We start from the raw sequence: 15312 nt of genomic DNA on the forward strand, positions 1-15312 counted from the left end.
GTGACTGGGCCTGTCATTTTGTGTCTTACTCAGCTTTACGCAATTTGCCAGCTGAAGAAAGGACTTTTCTGTGACCACCAGTCCCTTGTAGCCACAAGCCACGGGTGTCATTGCTGCTATACCCAGAACTATCCAACAGAACCACTCAGTGTGTTCTCCAGCTCTTGCATGGAACATTTATCCTTCTCTGAAGAATTTTTTTACAGAACACAATAAATTTCAGAGACTGCAAAATGGCACAAGAAGAGGGTGGCAGTGAAGAAAAATGCTGCCTATGCCTTTGTCATCTCTGCTGCCAGGGTGCTCTTCAGATCCAGTCAAAGTACAGAGTGCACCATGATCCATGCTGCAGATTGAAGGGACCTCTCCCTCCAGCCACTGTTAGAGTAATCCAATTAAGCTCCTATGATTTTCAGTCATGAGCAATAGCAAGATATTAATTCTCCTCTGATGTAATTGTTTATGGATAAATATATAGACCTGTTTTTGAATCATCACCATCAAAACTTCTTTCTTGGAGCCATAAGGAGAGTTACAAGCAATTAGTTTGCAATGTGAAATCAAAGACATAAATAAACCCAACTACGTAGGGAATCGAATGGTGTTTTGGTAAAAGTGTTCGGATCATTAGATCAGGCAGGCTGCAAGCCAGGGAGGCCAGCTCTGTTGCTGGCTCCCTTCACCATGTGCTTTGCCAAGGGAGGAAAGGGACTGAAAATGAAGTGAAAAGGTGTGACTATCATAATTAACTTTGTGTTACTATGTGTGATTGAGTCAAATTCATTCTGACCATGAGTGGAAAGCTCTGATAGTGGGGTGGGTAATACAACATTGCCCACCCAGAAAGCAAAGGGCTTGGGTACCTCATAATACCCCCAGTAAATCCATCTTGGTGGAAGGCCATCATATCCATGATATATTTTAATTTTATTACCAGAATGAAAAATATTACCAGAATGAATTATGCACTACATTCCTATCAAATGCAATTCCTATCAATTTCAGCATGACTGAGAATTATTTGAGGAATTACAACAAAGATTAACCTGGGAGTATAAAACCCAGCTATGCTCAGAGATTCACAGACAGGGATGGATGGAATGATGGAGTTCCTGCTGTTACTGGAGTTAACCCAGTAGGTCTCACTATGTTCTCCTAAAACATTGATTTGTTTTTATGCATTATCGCATTGCACATAATGGTCACTGTGAGAAACAGATCACTACTAAAGGCAACAGTTGTCCCAGCTTGTACAGGGGGATTTCTGTAAATGTTTGCTTTAAGATACTAACCTTATTTCACAGAATAGATCTGCATCATTTGGGAAAAGAAGTGCAGGAAGCTCTTAGCTCATTAAACAGACCAGATTATTACAGTGATCCTTTGCTATTCCAGAATTTAGATTAGATTACTTAGAAACTAACGTAAATTTGGTGAAATAAGCAGGATTATGCCAGCTTTAGTTGGTTGTGAAGCTGTCAGGCAGAAAATGGACTGAAGACTCAGCACATTGGAGTGTGCTCTCATTTTGCTCCGGGGCCATTTTTCTCAAAATATGATTTCACTGTAACAATTTCCTCTTGGCATCAATAGAATATGCTATCGAGGGTTAGGATATGGAGGTCTGTTAAGTGACTTTCACAGGGGCAGATGGCTTGGAGGATGAGATTTGGTCCACTTTCCCAGTTAAGAAGTAAGTATCAAAGTGCAAAAATAAATCTTGGCAGTGAATTTCTTTTCTAAGACGTAAAGTTATACACGGCCACAGGCAAAAGCAGCTGAGATGTCAGTGTTCTGATAAATCCTGGTTTTGCAGATAGTGCAGCCCAAAGCAGCATAGTGTGCAATACTTGTATTTGAAGTCAGTGGAGTTATTTGCATGTCTAAAATATACACTGAAGTGGTTTGATACCACGGAGCCCTAGTGAGAAGAAAATCTGACAGGCACTGCACTTTACATCTTGTAAAACTGCTGCTATTTAGGATTAAATTTCTGTTTGTCCTAGCTGAGTTTTACCTAACGAGCCTAAGTTACCAAAGAAAATAACGACTTGTGATACAAAATCTGACAGACTTTTTGCAGGATGGTTGAACTTGCGCTTTTGGTCACCTCTAAGTGGCAGCCACTTCCATTAGCAGTTGAAAGATTTCTAGTCACCACACGATTTTGTCTCCCTCCTACTTTATTAAGTCCCTGTGTGACAAGCAGGCACCTGTAAAGCAAGGGCTGACAACCTGCTGCTTTTACACAGCAGCTCTACTACGTGCTGGGGTACTTAATAGATGCTCTAGGAAAGTGACTGTGGCTGAAGCAGGAGATGCTGTTGCGCCACGGAAACAGCGTCTACTGACCAGGATGCAGGCAAAGAGGCAGTGCTGACAAAGGAGCAGAGAGATGTGTCAGCAAAAAATGCAGATACTACGGTGCTTGTCAGTATGTCTATATGACAAATGCAGATGTTGTTCCTAAATAGGACAGCAGCAAAAATAGCAGGAATTACCAGAGGCTTTGTTTTCCCCTTGTGGCTGTCATAACAGGAATTAAATATTCATATATAAAATATGTAAGCTTTAAAAAATGACAGAAAAAATAACAATAGGACCTACATAGTGAGGGACAGATTCTGCAGCACTTACAGAGCCATTTGCAATCAGCTGGATGAGTCACAGACCTCAACATTAATAAACAGTAACAGGAGGACTAAGGTGCTTCTCTATGGATGGTTTAAAGTTTTACTTTGCAGCATGTTGTGGTAATGGAGAGACTGGCTCAGAACAAAGCTTTGGAGACAAGAATAGTAATAACTGTCCTGAGCTGCTCTATAATCATTCTCATTCATCATGTGATGATGATCTACAAGCTGCGAAAGACTTCTGGGGCTTCAGAGCTGTCCTGTACCTGCTTGTGCTGTGAGGTTAAACGGCTATACCTAAAGCAGGACTCTTAGCACCACTTCCTTTTTTTTTTTTTTTTTTTTTTAAATGATAGATGTGGAGGCAAGGAAGGTGGATGATTCTAGAAAATTGCCCTACTCATCAAAGGGTTGCTGGGTTGCTGCCACCTAAAATTGCCTGTTTTGAGAAAACATGGAGATGACATCATGAGTGAAATGGGGGAAGTGAGCTGAAATGGAAGATGTGGACTCTATCCAAGAGGCATCTCTGCTGGGAAAGTAGGAAAAGACCTTTATAGCTTCATGGTTTGGAGACTTGAACTCTCTCCTGAATGTAGACACTTTGGTTAGAGAACTGAAACTGAATTAAGTTTGTGCAGTTCTTTTAAAATTCTGTTTACTAGCATCTTGTGTACAAATAGCCTAATGGGTAAAGCATTTGTTTGCAGAGATGGAGACAAGACTGAAAAGCTCCTCTTAGCTGGAGGGGTCGCAGCTCCCATCAGGGTGCACCGGGGATTAACATGTGAGGTTGAGCCCATGGCAAGACTCTCCAATCTCCCTTTAGAAACTATGTGCAGAAAAGAGTTTGACACGGAGTATGTCAGAAATTAAAGAAGGGCGCAAAAGACAAGAATGTGTGATTCAATGCTCATGAAGTATGTTATTTAGCATGTTAGTTACTGTATGGATCCTGCTATAGGTTTCAGGATATTCCTATTCAGGACATTCAGGATATGAGCATATTCCCACACAGCTTTGCTCTCTCGCTTTCCAGGATGGTGGATCCTTTCCAGTGCGGTGTCTGTTTTCAATGGAAAAGGAGAGGTTCCTTCAGCCAAGTGAAGATTTGAATTCCTGCAAACTGGGACTGATACTGAAGTATCTCACCTGCTGGGTGGATTCTCCAACCATGGCTAGCTTGATTTTTTTATAGATCAGAACAACTGACAAATCTGTCTGCTACTAAAAATGGGATTCAACTAACTACATGCTGGATCTATCCAACATTGAAACTTTGATTCTAAACAGACAAAAAGCTCCCTAGAACCAGTACTTTAATTATTGGATTGGATAACTAATACATTAATTTACAGCTAAGCAGCAGTCTATTTACTTTCCAATTTGGCACATAACTTTTTTTTTTAGCCTTATTGAAAACATTTAAGATTTATATGTCTTCCACAATATTTTTATTGCAACTGGCACATTGTGCCTGTGTTTGTTCTAGTACAGTGTAGCATGAAACATTGCCCATAACCAATAATATGGTTTGTGATGTTTTAACTGTATCTAATATTTCCTCATAGCTACTTATGAGCATTTCTGTCCTTGATTATTCCTTTCATTTGCCCTTTTAAATGTTTTGATTTACTTCTCTTACTCTAAAAGGCTGCAAGTATCTGCATTAAGAATTGAATGAACAATAGAAACTCTGTGGCTGAAAGAATATTAATTCTGTTTGCTTTCTTCCATAAAACTGTATTGAAAAAAGAGAGAAATAAACTATGCAAGCCAGTGACTGCATATGTTTCCATTTCAGACAAACTTTCTGATATTCCACAATGTCACAAAAATGCCTTTAGAAACATGTTTTCATTTAGCGGCATGAATATTTTGAAGGTTTCCTCTGAAGGATAATATGATGAAAAACAATACTGTACCAGTTGGATCAAAGTCTGGAAAATAATCTGGACAATTCTGAGCAGTGACTCTTCCAGCAGGTGTGTCATCCCAGCACAACCATCCGTCCCATGTTCGGTTACAGAACGGACCTAAACGTGCAAGAGGAATTCAGAAGTTAACGTAAAAAACAGTCACTTTGAACACATCCTGCTCTACTCTCCCAAAGAATAGTGGCATCTGCAGATGCAATAAAAAAAAACTTATTATTACTACACTTTGAGGGATCTTCAAATGCTACGAGATACTTGTGACTGCTGACCTGTCATCAGTGGTGTTAATTTTACTGTAAAGTAAATTTTAAAAGACAATGGAATTGAACTTTGAGTGTAGGTTTGACCATACTGATTCCTGTCCTTGATTCCCATACCTTTTTAGCCATAAGCGCATGCATTACTGGTAAAGAGGGCCTCTGTTGTCCATATCCTTACAGATATTCACATTTCAGTTCATCTTTTGCTGTTCAGCAGGTCTAAAGACCTAATCTTTGAAGTGCCAAGGCAGGAAGAGCTTGCAGGGCTATTCCAGGTAAAGGCAACATTTGCAGACTGGTCTCTAAGTTTATTGCATTGCCCAACACTAAGGATTAGAATATGGCTTCAAAGCGGTGGCTTATGACACCAGGCTGGCAGGTGGGCTGGGACCACCTGTGGATCCAGTAGAATGAGGCATAAAATCAAAGGATGCTTCCATCTCTCTGTAACAAGCTCACTGTGCCCTCTACGGCTGCCTGTAGAAGGATGTAAATCCTGTCCTCATCATGCCCCTTTGGGGAAGGTAGCACTGCCCAGGCTATGCCCTTCAAGCAATGGTCCCATCCCCTGAAAAGGTGAAAAAGAGGAGAGGAAAAAGTCCTTGATTTTGTTTTTCCCTGCAGTGCTAGAAATGCATTATACAGTACACTCCTGATTCCCATTACAGAGAGGTTACATGCTGCTTAACTGAAACTGCATGATAAGACTGGTCACTGTAACACAATTTCCTCACTCATTGCAGATTAAGTCAAGTAACATTAAAAATATGCACTTCTTCATTATTTCTCATTTAAAATCAGTTTATGCTAGAGAAAAAGATATTTATCAGGTTAAAGGGAGGAAACATGTCTTGCATTTTATGCTCTGGTCCCAAGGGAGTTTTAGAATTGCTGTTATGACCATGTAAGTCTTTTCAGAAATACTCATAAGGAAGTTGGGCTCTGTATAGACATTGAAAGTTAATAAAACATAGGCAGTGAATTGCTTCTGGTGCCTTTAAAATTATTATCAGATAAGCATCCTTATTTAAACATTCTTTAAGAAACAATATTCACAACAGATTTAGAAAGGTGTAAAAAGGTGCCTGTTATTTTAAAACAGAAGAGTTTTGGATTGAAAATTGAAAGCATAAAATTTTCTAAATTAATGTTTTCCTGGTTACTTTATAGCAGAAAGCATATTTTTATGAGGACTTTTTCCTCATTAGTTAAGATTTTATGCACATATCCTTTCCCATTGTCAAGTTAAATTTGCTAATGTTACTTGCTCAGTTCATTAACAATCCATGATATCAGCAGTTAGTTATTTTTATTTTAGGCACACTCATGTTCTGCTCTGGCTTTGAGAGATAGTTGAAAGACTTGATATTTTGTAATATCAAAGACAAGTGAAAAATGGATGCAACTTGAGCATTGTATCTGAGAGAGACTGCAGAATGAGCTTGTTATGAATTTTTGGCTTTTGTTTTAAATCCTTTGCTTTGCCTTACAAGGAAAAAAATCATTGGTCTTGACCTATACATTGTAGAATGTGTCTCTCAAAGTAGATAAATAGATTCAGATATGTATTTTTAGAACTGGTGCAGGAAATAAGCTAGTATAAAGAACAAAACAGAAAAGAAAGAGCAGCAGAATATTGGTGTGCAACTGGTTTGCAATATTGGATGATTACAATTTTGTATGGATGAGGAAGGAAGGAACACACTGTTCCCTGGGAAGGGACACATCCCAGGGGGATGGTCATGTGTCAGTCAATTCTACCTTGAAATGGGCAAGGCAAATGTTTACACACGGTCTGTTATTTCAACCCTGCAAACACATGACCACTTGTTACTCTGCTGCAATCCACGTTAAAGCAGCTCTGCCACTTCTGGTGTGAGATTGTACAGCTCTCTGCGGGTCATACTCACCAAGATTGAGCTCCATCATTATGATGGATGTAAAATGCCTCTGTGTGAGTATAGAAATTGGCTACTTTAGGAGCTGCAGAGGTCCCAGAAAAAATTGGACACTTCAGGGCAAGGTCTTTCAAAGCAGTATCAGGCTCCCAGAATTTTCCCAAAAGACTCAGTTAGACAGAAACTCGACAGGTGTTTGTGCTGGAAGCTCGTAACTGGTATAATATATCAGTTACTAATACTAATATGTATACTAATACTAATATGTATACTAATATGCCAAGCTCTTCTCAGGAGCTGTTGCACAGTTGCCCTTTGCATCAGGAGAATCCACCTCTCTTTTCAAATTTGCAGGCAAGACATTTAGATCCTTGTTCAGTTCCAGTATTTTAGGATGTATAAATGTTGGGGGGCAGGTAAGGATTTAGCTATGACTTATAGAAACTACAGGGAAAAAAGGACTTCAGTAGTCTTGGCATCATTCCCTAGTCATCCATTATATTCATTTTGAGATATAAATTAAATGCATATTGTCTCCAGTAACATTTTTTAAATCTAGCTGCTAACCAAAGGAGCTCAAGAACTGCTGTGCCGTGTCAGGTTGCTGCTGGTCTACAACAGCTGCTCTCCTTAACTTGAAAAAAACTACCAGGAATTCATACTTCATTCATTCAAGGCAAATGTTTCAGCAACTAATTGCATGATCAAGGGGTAAAAGAAAGGGGAATACAGTGGAACTCTTCATGGATGCAAAGATTACATACTTAGCTGGAGACTGAAAGGATAATCTGAGAAGATAGCAACATTGCCCTTATCAAGCCCAGCAGCTAAAGGTATGTTTATGTCTGAATCATGAAGGTTTCTATCCCATAACACTATTTAAATAACCGTGCTTGTTTTTTTTTTCCAATTATTGGGCTGAATGTAAAACCATTAAAGCAATGGGAATATATTTATTCCAAAACATCAAACCCTACGCATCTTAATATAGAATCATAGAATCATAGAATCCTTGAGGTTGGAAGAGACCTTAGGAGATCATCTAGTCCAACCCCCTGCTCCAGCAGGGACACCTAGAGCACGGGGCACAGGGCTGTGACCAGGCGGGTTCTGAAGATCTCCAGAGCGGAGACTCCACAACCTCTCTGGGCAGCCTGTTCCAGTGCTCTGTCACCCTCATTGCCAAGAAATTGTTCCTTAAGTTCCTGTGGAACTTTTGGTGTCTAATCATTCTTCCAGTCTTATAGAAATGGGCAAAATCTTTCAGGAAAAGAATTATAGAAAAGCCTTTCTCTTGCATCATGAAAAAACATACATTTTCTCCACCCCCTTCACTATGTCAAGTACTTTTATCATGGGTCCTTAATATATATTCTCTTTAAACTGTTGCCTCAGTTCTTCTGTTCCTTGCTCGCATAAATTCCCACAATGCCTGCAATATTTTTTCTCTAGTTACTCATAACTGTTTCCATATTTTCTGTGAGAAAAAGTGACCAGGACAGAACACTCAGTCCCAGCTAGGAATGTTTCTTGATTTATATCATGCCATTGTAACCTCACTGTTATTTGCCATTTCCCTCCTTATTACTCTTAATATGTGCCTCATATTCAGTGAAAATCCGTCCTCCGTGGTTTATAGACTTTTTTTTACTACTGTTACTATAGACTGTGTAATACATAGACCACCTGTGATAGTACAGAGCATGGACAGGAATCAGTCAATACACAAATGACAGAATGAAACAGTGAGAGTAGCAAATAAAATGACACTTATGTTCAAGAGACCATTCACCGCAATTAGGTCTTTGTGTGAGCTTAGCAAAAGGTACCAAACCAACAGTTCTGGAGTATCATATTCCCTAAGCAAGACCAAAGGATATTCAAGTTACAAAACACTGAGCCAGAAATGTATTTCATCTGTGAGATGGGGGTTGTATCTACATGGGGAGGAAGGAAAAGCTGTTCATTCTCTCTGCTCACTCTAGCCTCTTTCTGTTGTCAACAGGGGGATGCTTAGTGTGAATTTGACTAGTTTGTTGGAAGGAAGTGTCATATCTAGCAAGACCATATATTAATACGTGGAAGAAAGTGTTTACTTATAGTAATAAATATAAGAAAACACAGCAATATACAAACAGAGGTGTTTTTTCTTTTTTGCTTTTTACCTTTTTTCCTATATGGAGGAGCTCTGTTCATCCTCTCATAGCATTTGAACTGCGAATCTATTATCTTCTGTCGTATGACTGAATTTTCAGTCACTACAGGCTCTAATGTAGGATCAGTGTAATTTACAGTAGAAGTAAGACTTGGAACCATTCTCTGTACAGAAAGGAAAAACTGTTAGTACAAGTGAACAAACCAGCAGGATAAACAAAGGATCAGAAATCTCTATGATGCATTATCAGGCACATCTGTTTATTGTTATGATTGACCTTTTACTGTTTGCAATGGAAATGCTGAATTTTCACTAGTTTACCTCACTATAAGCTAGAGGTTTTAGCAAGCCTTTTTAAAATCTTTAAAATCTTCTCATCTGGCAGAGTAGTCTGCAAAAATATTGTATATAACTCACTAAAGTTAAACCCATCTATTTCCTCTTACTGATACTGATTTTTCTCTAGACTACTCAGACATATATCTTTATTAACATACATATTTTATGTGATGTGCTTTGAGCTCCTTCAACTGATAAGGTAATAGAAACACAAGGCAAAGAGTTTTAACCTCATGTCTGGCCTTAGCTCTTAGGTAATTTAGCGAAGTGTTCCTAAATTTGAGGGTTCAAATGAAAAAGTCCCCTTCAATCAACAGGAATCTTCTGACCTTTTCCATTCAGAGTTCCCTGCAGGGCATACAGAAGGATGATTGCCTCTATTAGGCAAAATCTCAGGTAGATAGGTCACTTAGAGGAGAGTTGACCCATCTCCATCCCTAGATGCTTCTCTCTGCTGCACAACCCAGGTCTGTGAGCCAGGGAAACTTTAGCTCAGTTCTGTTCTGCCTTAATCTTGTCTCAGGGCACTTTTCCACATGAAGGTGATAGGAAAGGATTAATCCCCCTGCTTTCACAACGAAAAGCAGAGCTGCTGTGGCACTTTTCCTGTTTAATCTACTTTTTTTGCCATGCAAAGCTGTATTGAAACCGTCACAAACACTTATGGAGTCATGTGTGGGCTGCTTCAAAACATGAGACCAACATAAGCAGACAGGTTTGATGTTCTTGGGAATCTCTCTTACACAAGGCCTAGATTTCCCCAGACAACAGTCATGTAAATGGACTTATTAAAGGTATTTTTGCAATATTTTCCTGACGTGAAAGGGCAATCTAAGGTTTCTAGAAGTATGCTTCAGATTATATTGATCATCTTCACAGCACATTCAAAACTGAGATTTGTATTGGCGCAAATATGAGTACACAGTTTTTCAAACAGAAAACATGACAGGTTTCAAAGCACAAGCATCATCTTATTTCTCAGCTTGGTGTTTTCCTTTTCTTTATCCAATCCCCAAAGCACTTCCATTAATACATTGCTTTCTTTTCTATTAGTTTAACTAATACATCTTGATAAAATGCATAACAAAGACCATATATTTGAATTAGTTAGACAAAATAATGTAATTACTTTACCATTTTACTTCTGTGCCAAATCATCACCATCTAATCTTTTTATACTTTTAAATTTAACTGATGTGTTCTGGAATTTAATATAATCTAATCTCTTCTGATACTGATATTTTCATTTTCACCTGTATGCTATTTTAAGACTGTGGAGAATAATGAAGAATTTTTTATCATTGCACTGAAATACTCACTTGATATGAAATGTGAGGAATAGGATGGAAAATACTTTCTAGTAGATACAGTTTTATTTATGTATAACTATATATTACTGTATATATATATACATAACTATATGTAACCATATATAACTATATATGTGTATATATGTTACTGTATCTACAGCTCATAAATAGTGTTGCAGTTTCATTTGCTTTGTCTGTACAGAAGAAAGCACAACACATATACGAAATAACTGACAAATTATAGATATACAGACAGAAAGTGTAAGTACTTGTCAAGTGCTTCAGAACATCCTTCCCTTTTTCTGATTGTGGCATCCCCTCTATAAGGCCTTTTTTTTGGTTTTAATGACAATGCATTCCCACATGATCGCGCACTATAGAAACATATCACAATCTGACATCAAAAGCCAGCAGAAAATAAATGATCTAATTTTATGTTGTAATTGGTGAGGATGTAACAGTTTGTTACTGGGGATATTTTTTTAGAGTGTAATACAATTCACCCTAAATTGAGGTGAAAACACCTTACTCTTAAAAGTCAGTTCCATTACTTACTCTAAGTAAGAGGCTAATCCAATTCCTGAGGAAGTCATCTCTCACTGGGTATAGATCGAGAAGAATATTTTAATATTTGGTAGCAGCTTTTTTATCCAGTGGTAGATGGGATAAGTATTTTGTATTTTGTACAGAATTATTTAAACTACTCAACCATGTAATGAAAATGATTCTATGGTCTCTGAGGAAGGTAATGCTGGCCTCATTGAACCTGCTAGCAAAATTTCTTTTGCTCACATTTTGGTCAGTAATTCAGTCAGAGAGATTAAAAAGACAGAGGAGACTGTGTCACCAAAGCTCTGTGGAAACTACTTTTGGAAAAAGCACAACAAATTGGATTTTTAGTTAGTCACACAAATATTTCCATGCACTTTTGATATAATCAAACATCTTGTGTGCAAAGGCAAATTAAGAGCTATACATAGGTATCTTACTAGTATTGTTCATATAGGTGTGCTCTAGAATGTATTCCTCAATTTGGTATCTATTACTCCTTTCTATTTGCCTATATTTGAAAAGCTGGCCCGTGGAAGTCTGAGCAATATTTTCTCTGTCTTAAAATCTGATGAGCATTTTAACTGATTGAAGTAAGAGTGGTGCTTGCTGGAGTGTGAAGTGGTCATATCGCCATTTGCAATGTCAATAGTTTCTAAAGTTCAGAGGAGAATAATGTCCACGACCACTTTAACATACAGAGCCTAAAACCTGATCTCCTTAGGGCTAATGCCAGCCTTCCCACTCATTTCAGTGAGCTTAAGATCCAACCCTGTATATCTGTGACTTAATCTGCCAAAAATCTTACTACTGTTTGTGATGTTCGATATTATTAATTTTATTTTTCTTCAGGTCTTTACTGGGAAAATAGGGCAGAAAGAAATATCTGGGTCATTTTCTTATCAGAACTAGAAGAGCCCTGGACATGAATGCATAGGGAGGAAAGATTAATGCATAGCATGTTCATGTGCAACACTGGGAATGTCCCTGTGCCACACACACACACAGTTGGAAAAAAATGAATAGGAATCACTTCTTTATTACATTTTGAAGATCACACCTAGATATCTGGGGAATAAAGTTTTAAAACATATATTTTTATGATAAAAAAGCCAAGACCATTTTCAGCTGGTTAGTACTTGAATATTGAACAAATTCTAAATTCTCATAGTCAGTCAGTGCAAGATAAAAACCCTTTCCATTCTTCCATCTGCTATTTCAGATAGAAGTATAAGCACTGTTGATTGATTGATAAAATAAAGTAGAATGCGTCATTCATGTAAAATATTCTTTATTAAAGAGAAACAAATAAATTACATCTTAATAGTCAGGATGTATTGCATAGCCTAAAAATGATTAGTATGATTTCTTCTGAAGAAAACTGTTTAAGTGATGTCCCATGCAGCAGTTTAGCAGCCGTACATATGATGTCACTCCTAAAAGTTCAAGTAAATGACGTCATACATACGACCACCAAGCCACCACGTGACAAATGACTGCTATAAGATGAATTATCATTACAAAGAGAAATAAATGCTTGGAATGCTGAAGATCACTTTATACCTAGAACTGATGAAGCAATCAAAAGAAAAGAATTTGGATTTGTTATTAATCTATATTAGAAATCATCAATTAGTGCAACAATTTCTGTAAGACAGGTAGCTCTTTTTAACCCATGGAAGATTTTCCCCATTTCTGAAAGATATAATCCAGATAATGAGCACATAAAATTTGGTTGTTTCATAAAATACAGACATGACAAACAAATATCCCCAAATACTTTTCTTTTATCATGAAGAATTTTAAATTGTACAGACTGTTACTGATATGTGACATTTAGGACATAAAGTATTTATCTGTAGCTTTCTTCCTATTTTTTCCCCCTGCTTCCATATTTTGCAACACTTATTGTTGAGCTCAGTCAAACTATATTTCAAATTTGGATGCTGCAACTATTTGTTATTGGCTTTGAGAGCTCAAAAATACATTTTGACCATTTGCTTTAAAACTGCTGTAGTCACCACATTGTGGGTCACTATCTCCTTGAGTGCGATCTCAGCATGACTCAGCCCAACTGCAGAGCCCTCGTATCTTAGTTATGTTTGCACTGCTTTTCACTGCATTAAGACAGTGGAAAAGGAAAAAAAAAAGCAAACTGTGATGCTTTCAGAAGGTCATTAGTGCATGGTAATCAGTAAACATAATAATTTTTTATCTATCACAAACGTGCTTGATAAGATCAGATGATTTCTCTGGGGAAATACCTCAACTCAGCACGTTTTGTTTAACCACTGAATATAAAAATCTTTAATTGCTGTTGAAGCAGGATAGAAAGTTATGTCTTACTGAGATTCCACCCAACTTAAATTTCAGATTCTGGCAGCTGTTTAAACAAGCAAGACCTCATCATGAGCAGATGCAGACAAGGGATATTTAATTAAAAACAACTCATGAAATTCTTATAGTTCATTTCCAGTGCTGCAGTATTTTTGCACACAAGCCAAGCTTTACTCCCAGGGTAATCTGATAGAAAATATGGGCTTAAAGGAAGACTGTAAAAGGCTTCATACCTTTTGACTGCAGCTCTAATTATAATCTTCTTTTAAGAGTCCTTTTTTAGGGTAATCAGCTGCACAGCAATAATTTTTTTTTAAACAAAGATGGAGATAAAAATTCTGATCACCCCTGAATCTTATGTGCTAACTTTTAAAAGTTGCTATTCCTCTCCCTGATGGAAAGCCATGACCAGCTTAGTTCTGAAAGTAAGTCTCACAAACTCAAATACATCAGTAACATATTTGTTTTCACAAATTTTCTTTGTATGAGAAGAGCTCTTGAACTTGCAAGTCCACTTTCATACAGCAGGCAGCAATCCCATTTACGAAGGGAAATATGCACTTAGGATACCCGTCTCAAAGACAGTACCACAGATAATGAGGATCTCTCCTTGCAGATATGAGGTGAGAGGACAATGAGGTAGTGGTTAAAGTGTTCCTGCACAGCACAAAAAGTCAATGATCTGATGATGCTGGCAGATTGACATGTGCCAGCAGGAGCTTCAGCGCAGCTAACCAAGGAGGTCTCAGCTGGGTATGTCCTGAGGGGCTGGAGGAGCCTCTGAGCTCTAGGCAAAGTAAGAAGGGGAGGAAGGAAGGTGTTTCATGAAGCCGAGGGAGATGATTGACAAATCTGTGATGTTCCTTCTGACCCAATGACAGGTAAGAGCTGCTCTGGACTAGTTGCTGGACGAGCTGCTTTCTAGGCAGGAAAAAGCTTATGGCTTTACTAATAGTTATCCACTGCGTGCCTCACATCATCTGTGCAGATGTGGCTTTTGGAGACTCATGGTAAAGCTTTTGATCTGGGACGGAGGCAGGAGCCTGCTGGAGCGCACAGGAGGGCTGCCATCCCCCGGGCCTCTATCCTGCTCACCGCTGTGAGCAGCAGCGATCAGGTGGACACACCATAAGCACTGCCCTCATTCAATGGCAAATGCTTTACTAATTGGCTTCTGGAGATTCAAACCTTTGTAACTGTGTAAATACGCCAGTTTGTGTAGTTGCATAAAATTACAAGCTGCTTTTTAGGTTTTCATTGTACAATTTCCCTTGTTTTGTGAATGGAAACTATTCCAAGAGTTCATGAGCCTTTCAGCTAATCAGACACAATATGAAAGAGTATATAGTAGCTTAGTGGTTTAGGCTTGGTAATGATTACAGAGATTGGAACTTAATGAACACATATATTTGGTTTCTTTCTAAGAATGAATCTATTGTAAAATACAATCTTGGTCTAATGGATCTAATTGAATAAATATGACCTTCATCTGGAGCATTCATTTTATCTTTACTAGGCACTTTGTGGTTAGCACAGGATGACAAAATGGGACCATACTTTAAATCTGCCTTTTTTTTACAGAGTAAAAGATCACATCCTGAGTTAGATTCTAATGCTAAACTCTAAATGCTTACTGAGAAATTGAAAATGTCAGGAATAAAGTGAAATAAGAAATATTATTTGAGAAGAATTTTTACAATTTCTAAGGGAATTCACTTTAACTGAAAAGCAAGGGAATACCTGATCATGGTGGCATATCAGCAAGACAAGGTATCCTAAAGAAGGGAAGTCATCAAAGAGGTAGGCAGCAAGAAATTAGCTTTATATCTAATAAATGAGTTCTGGTGCAACTGGTGCTCCAGAACTAATGGCTTCTGCTAATAGCTTTTAAATA

General features: G+C 38.0%; 1 protein-coding gene across 1 annotated transcript in view; it reads right to left on the reverse strand.

Moving 5' to 3' along the window:
• Positions 1-15312, reverse strand: part of CALCR (calcitonin receptor) — a 136883-nt gene that overhangs the window by 47645 nt on the left and 73926 nt on the right. The window contains exons 3-4 of the mRNA XM_088533481.1: positions 8894-9047; positions 4559-4669 (exon numbers count right to left, since the gene is read on the reverse strand). Of these exons, the coding sequence (XP_088389607.1) occupies positions 4559-4669; positions 8894-9047 (265 nt within the window). The remainder of the gene's footprint in view (positions 1-4558; positions 4670-8893; positions 9048-15312) is intronic.

Source organism: Tinamus guttatus, unplaced genomic scaffold, assembly GCF_059628265.1.
Source record: "Tinamus guttatus ecotype Peru unplaced genomic scaffold, ASM5962826v1 Tinamus_guttatus_pri_ptg000503l, whole genome shotgun sequence".
In the NCBI taxonomy this organism is placed as follows: domain Eukaryota; kingdom Metazoa; phylum Chordata; class Aves; order Tinamiformes; family Tinamidae; genus Tinamus; species Tinamus guttatus.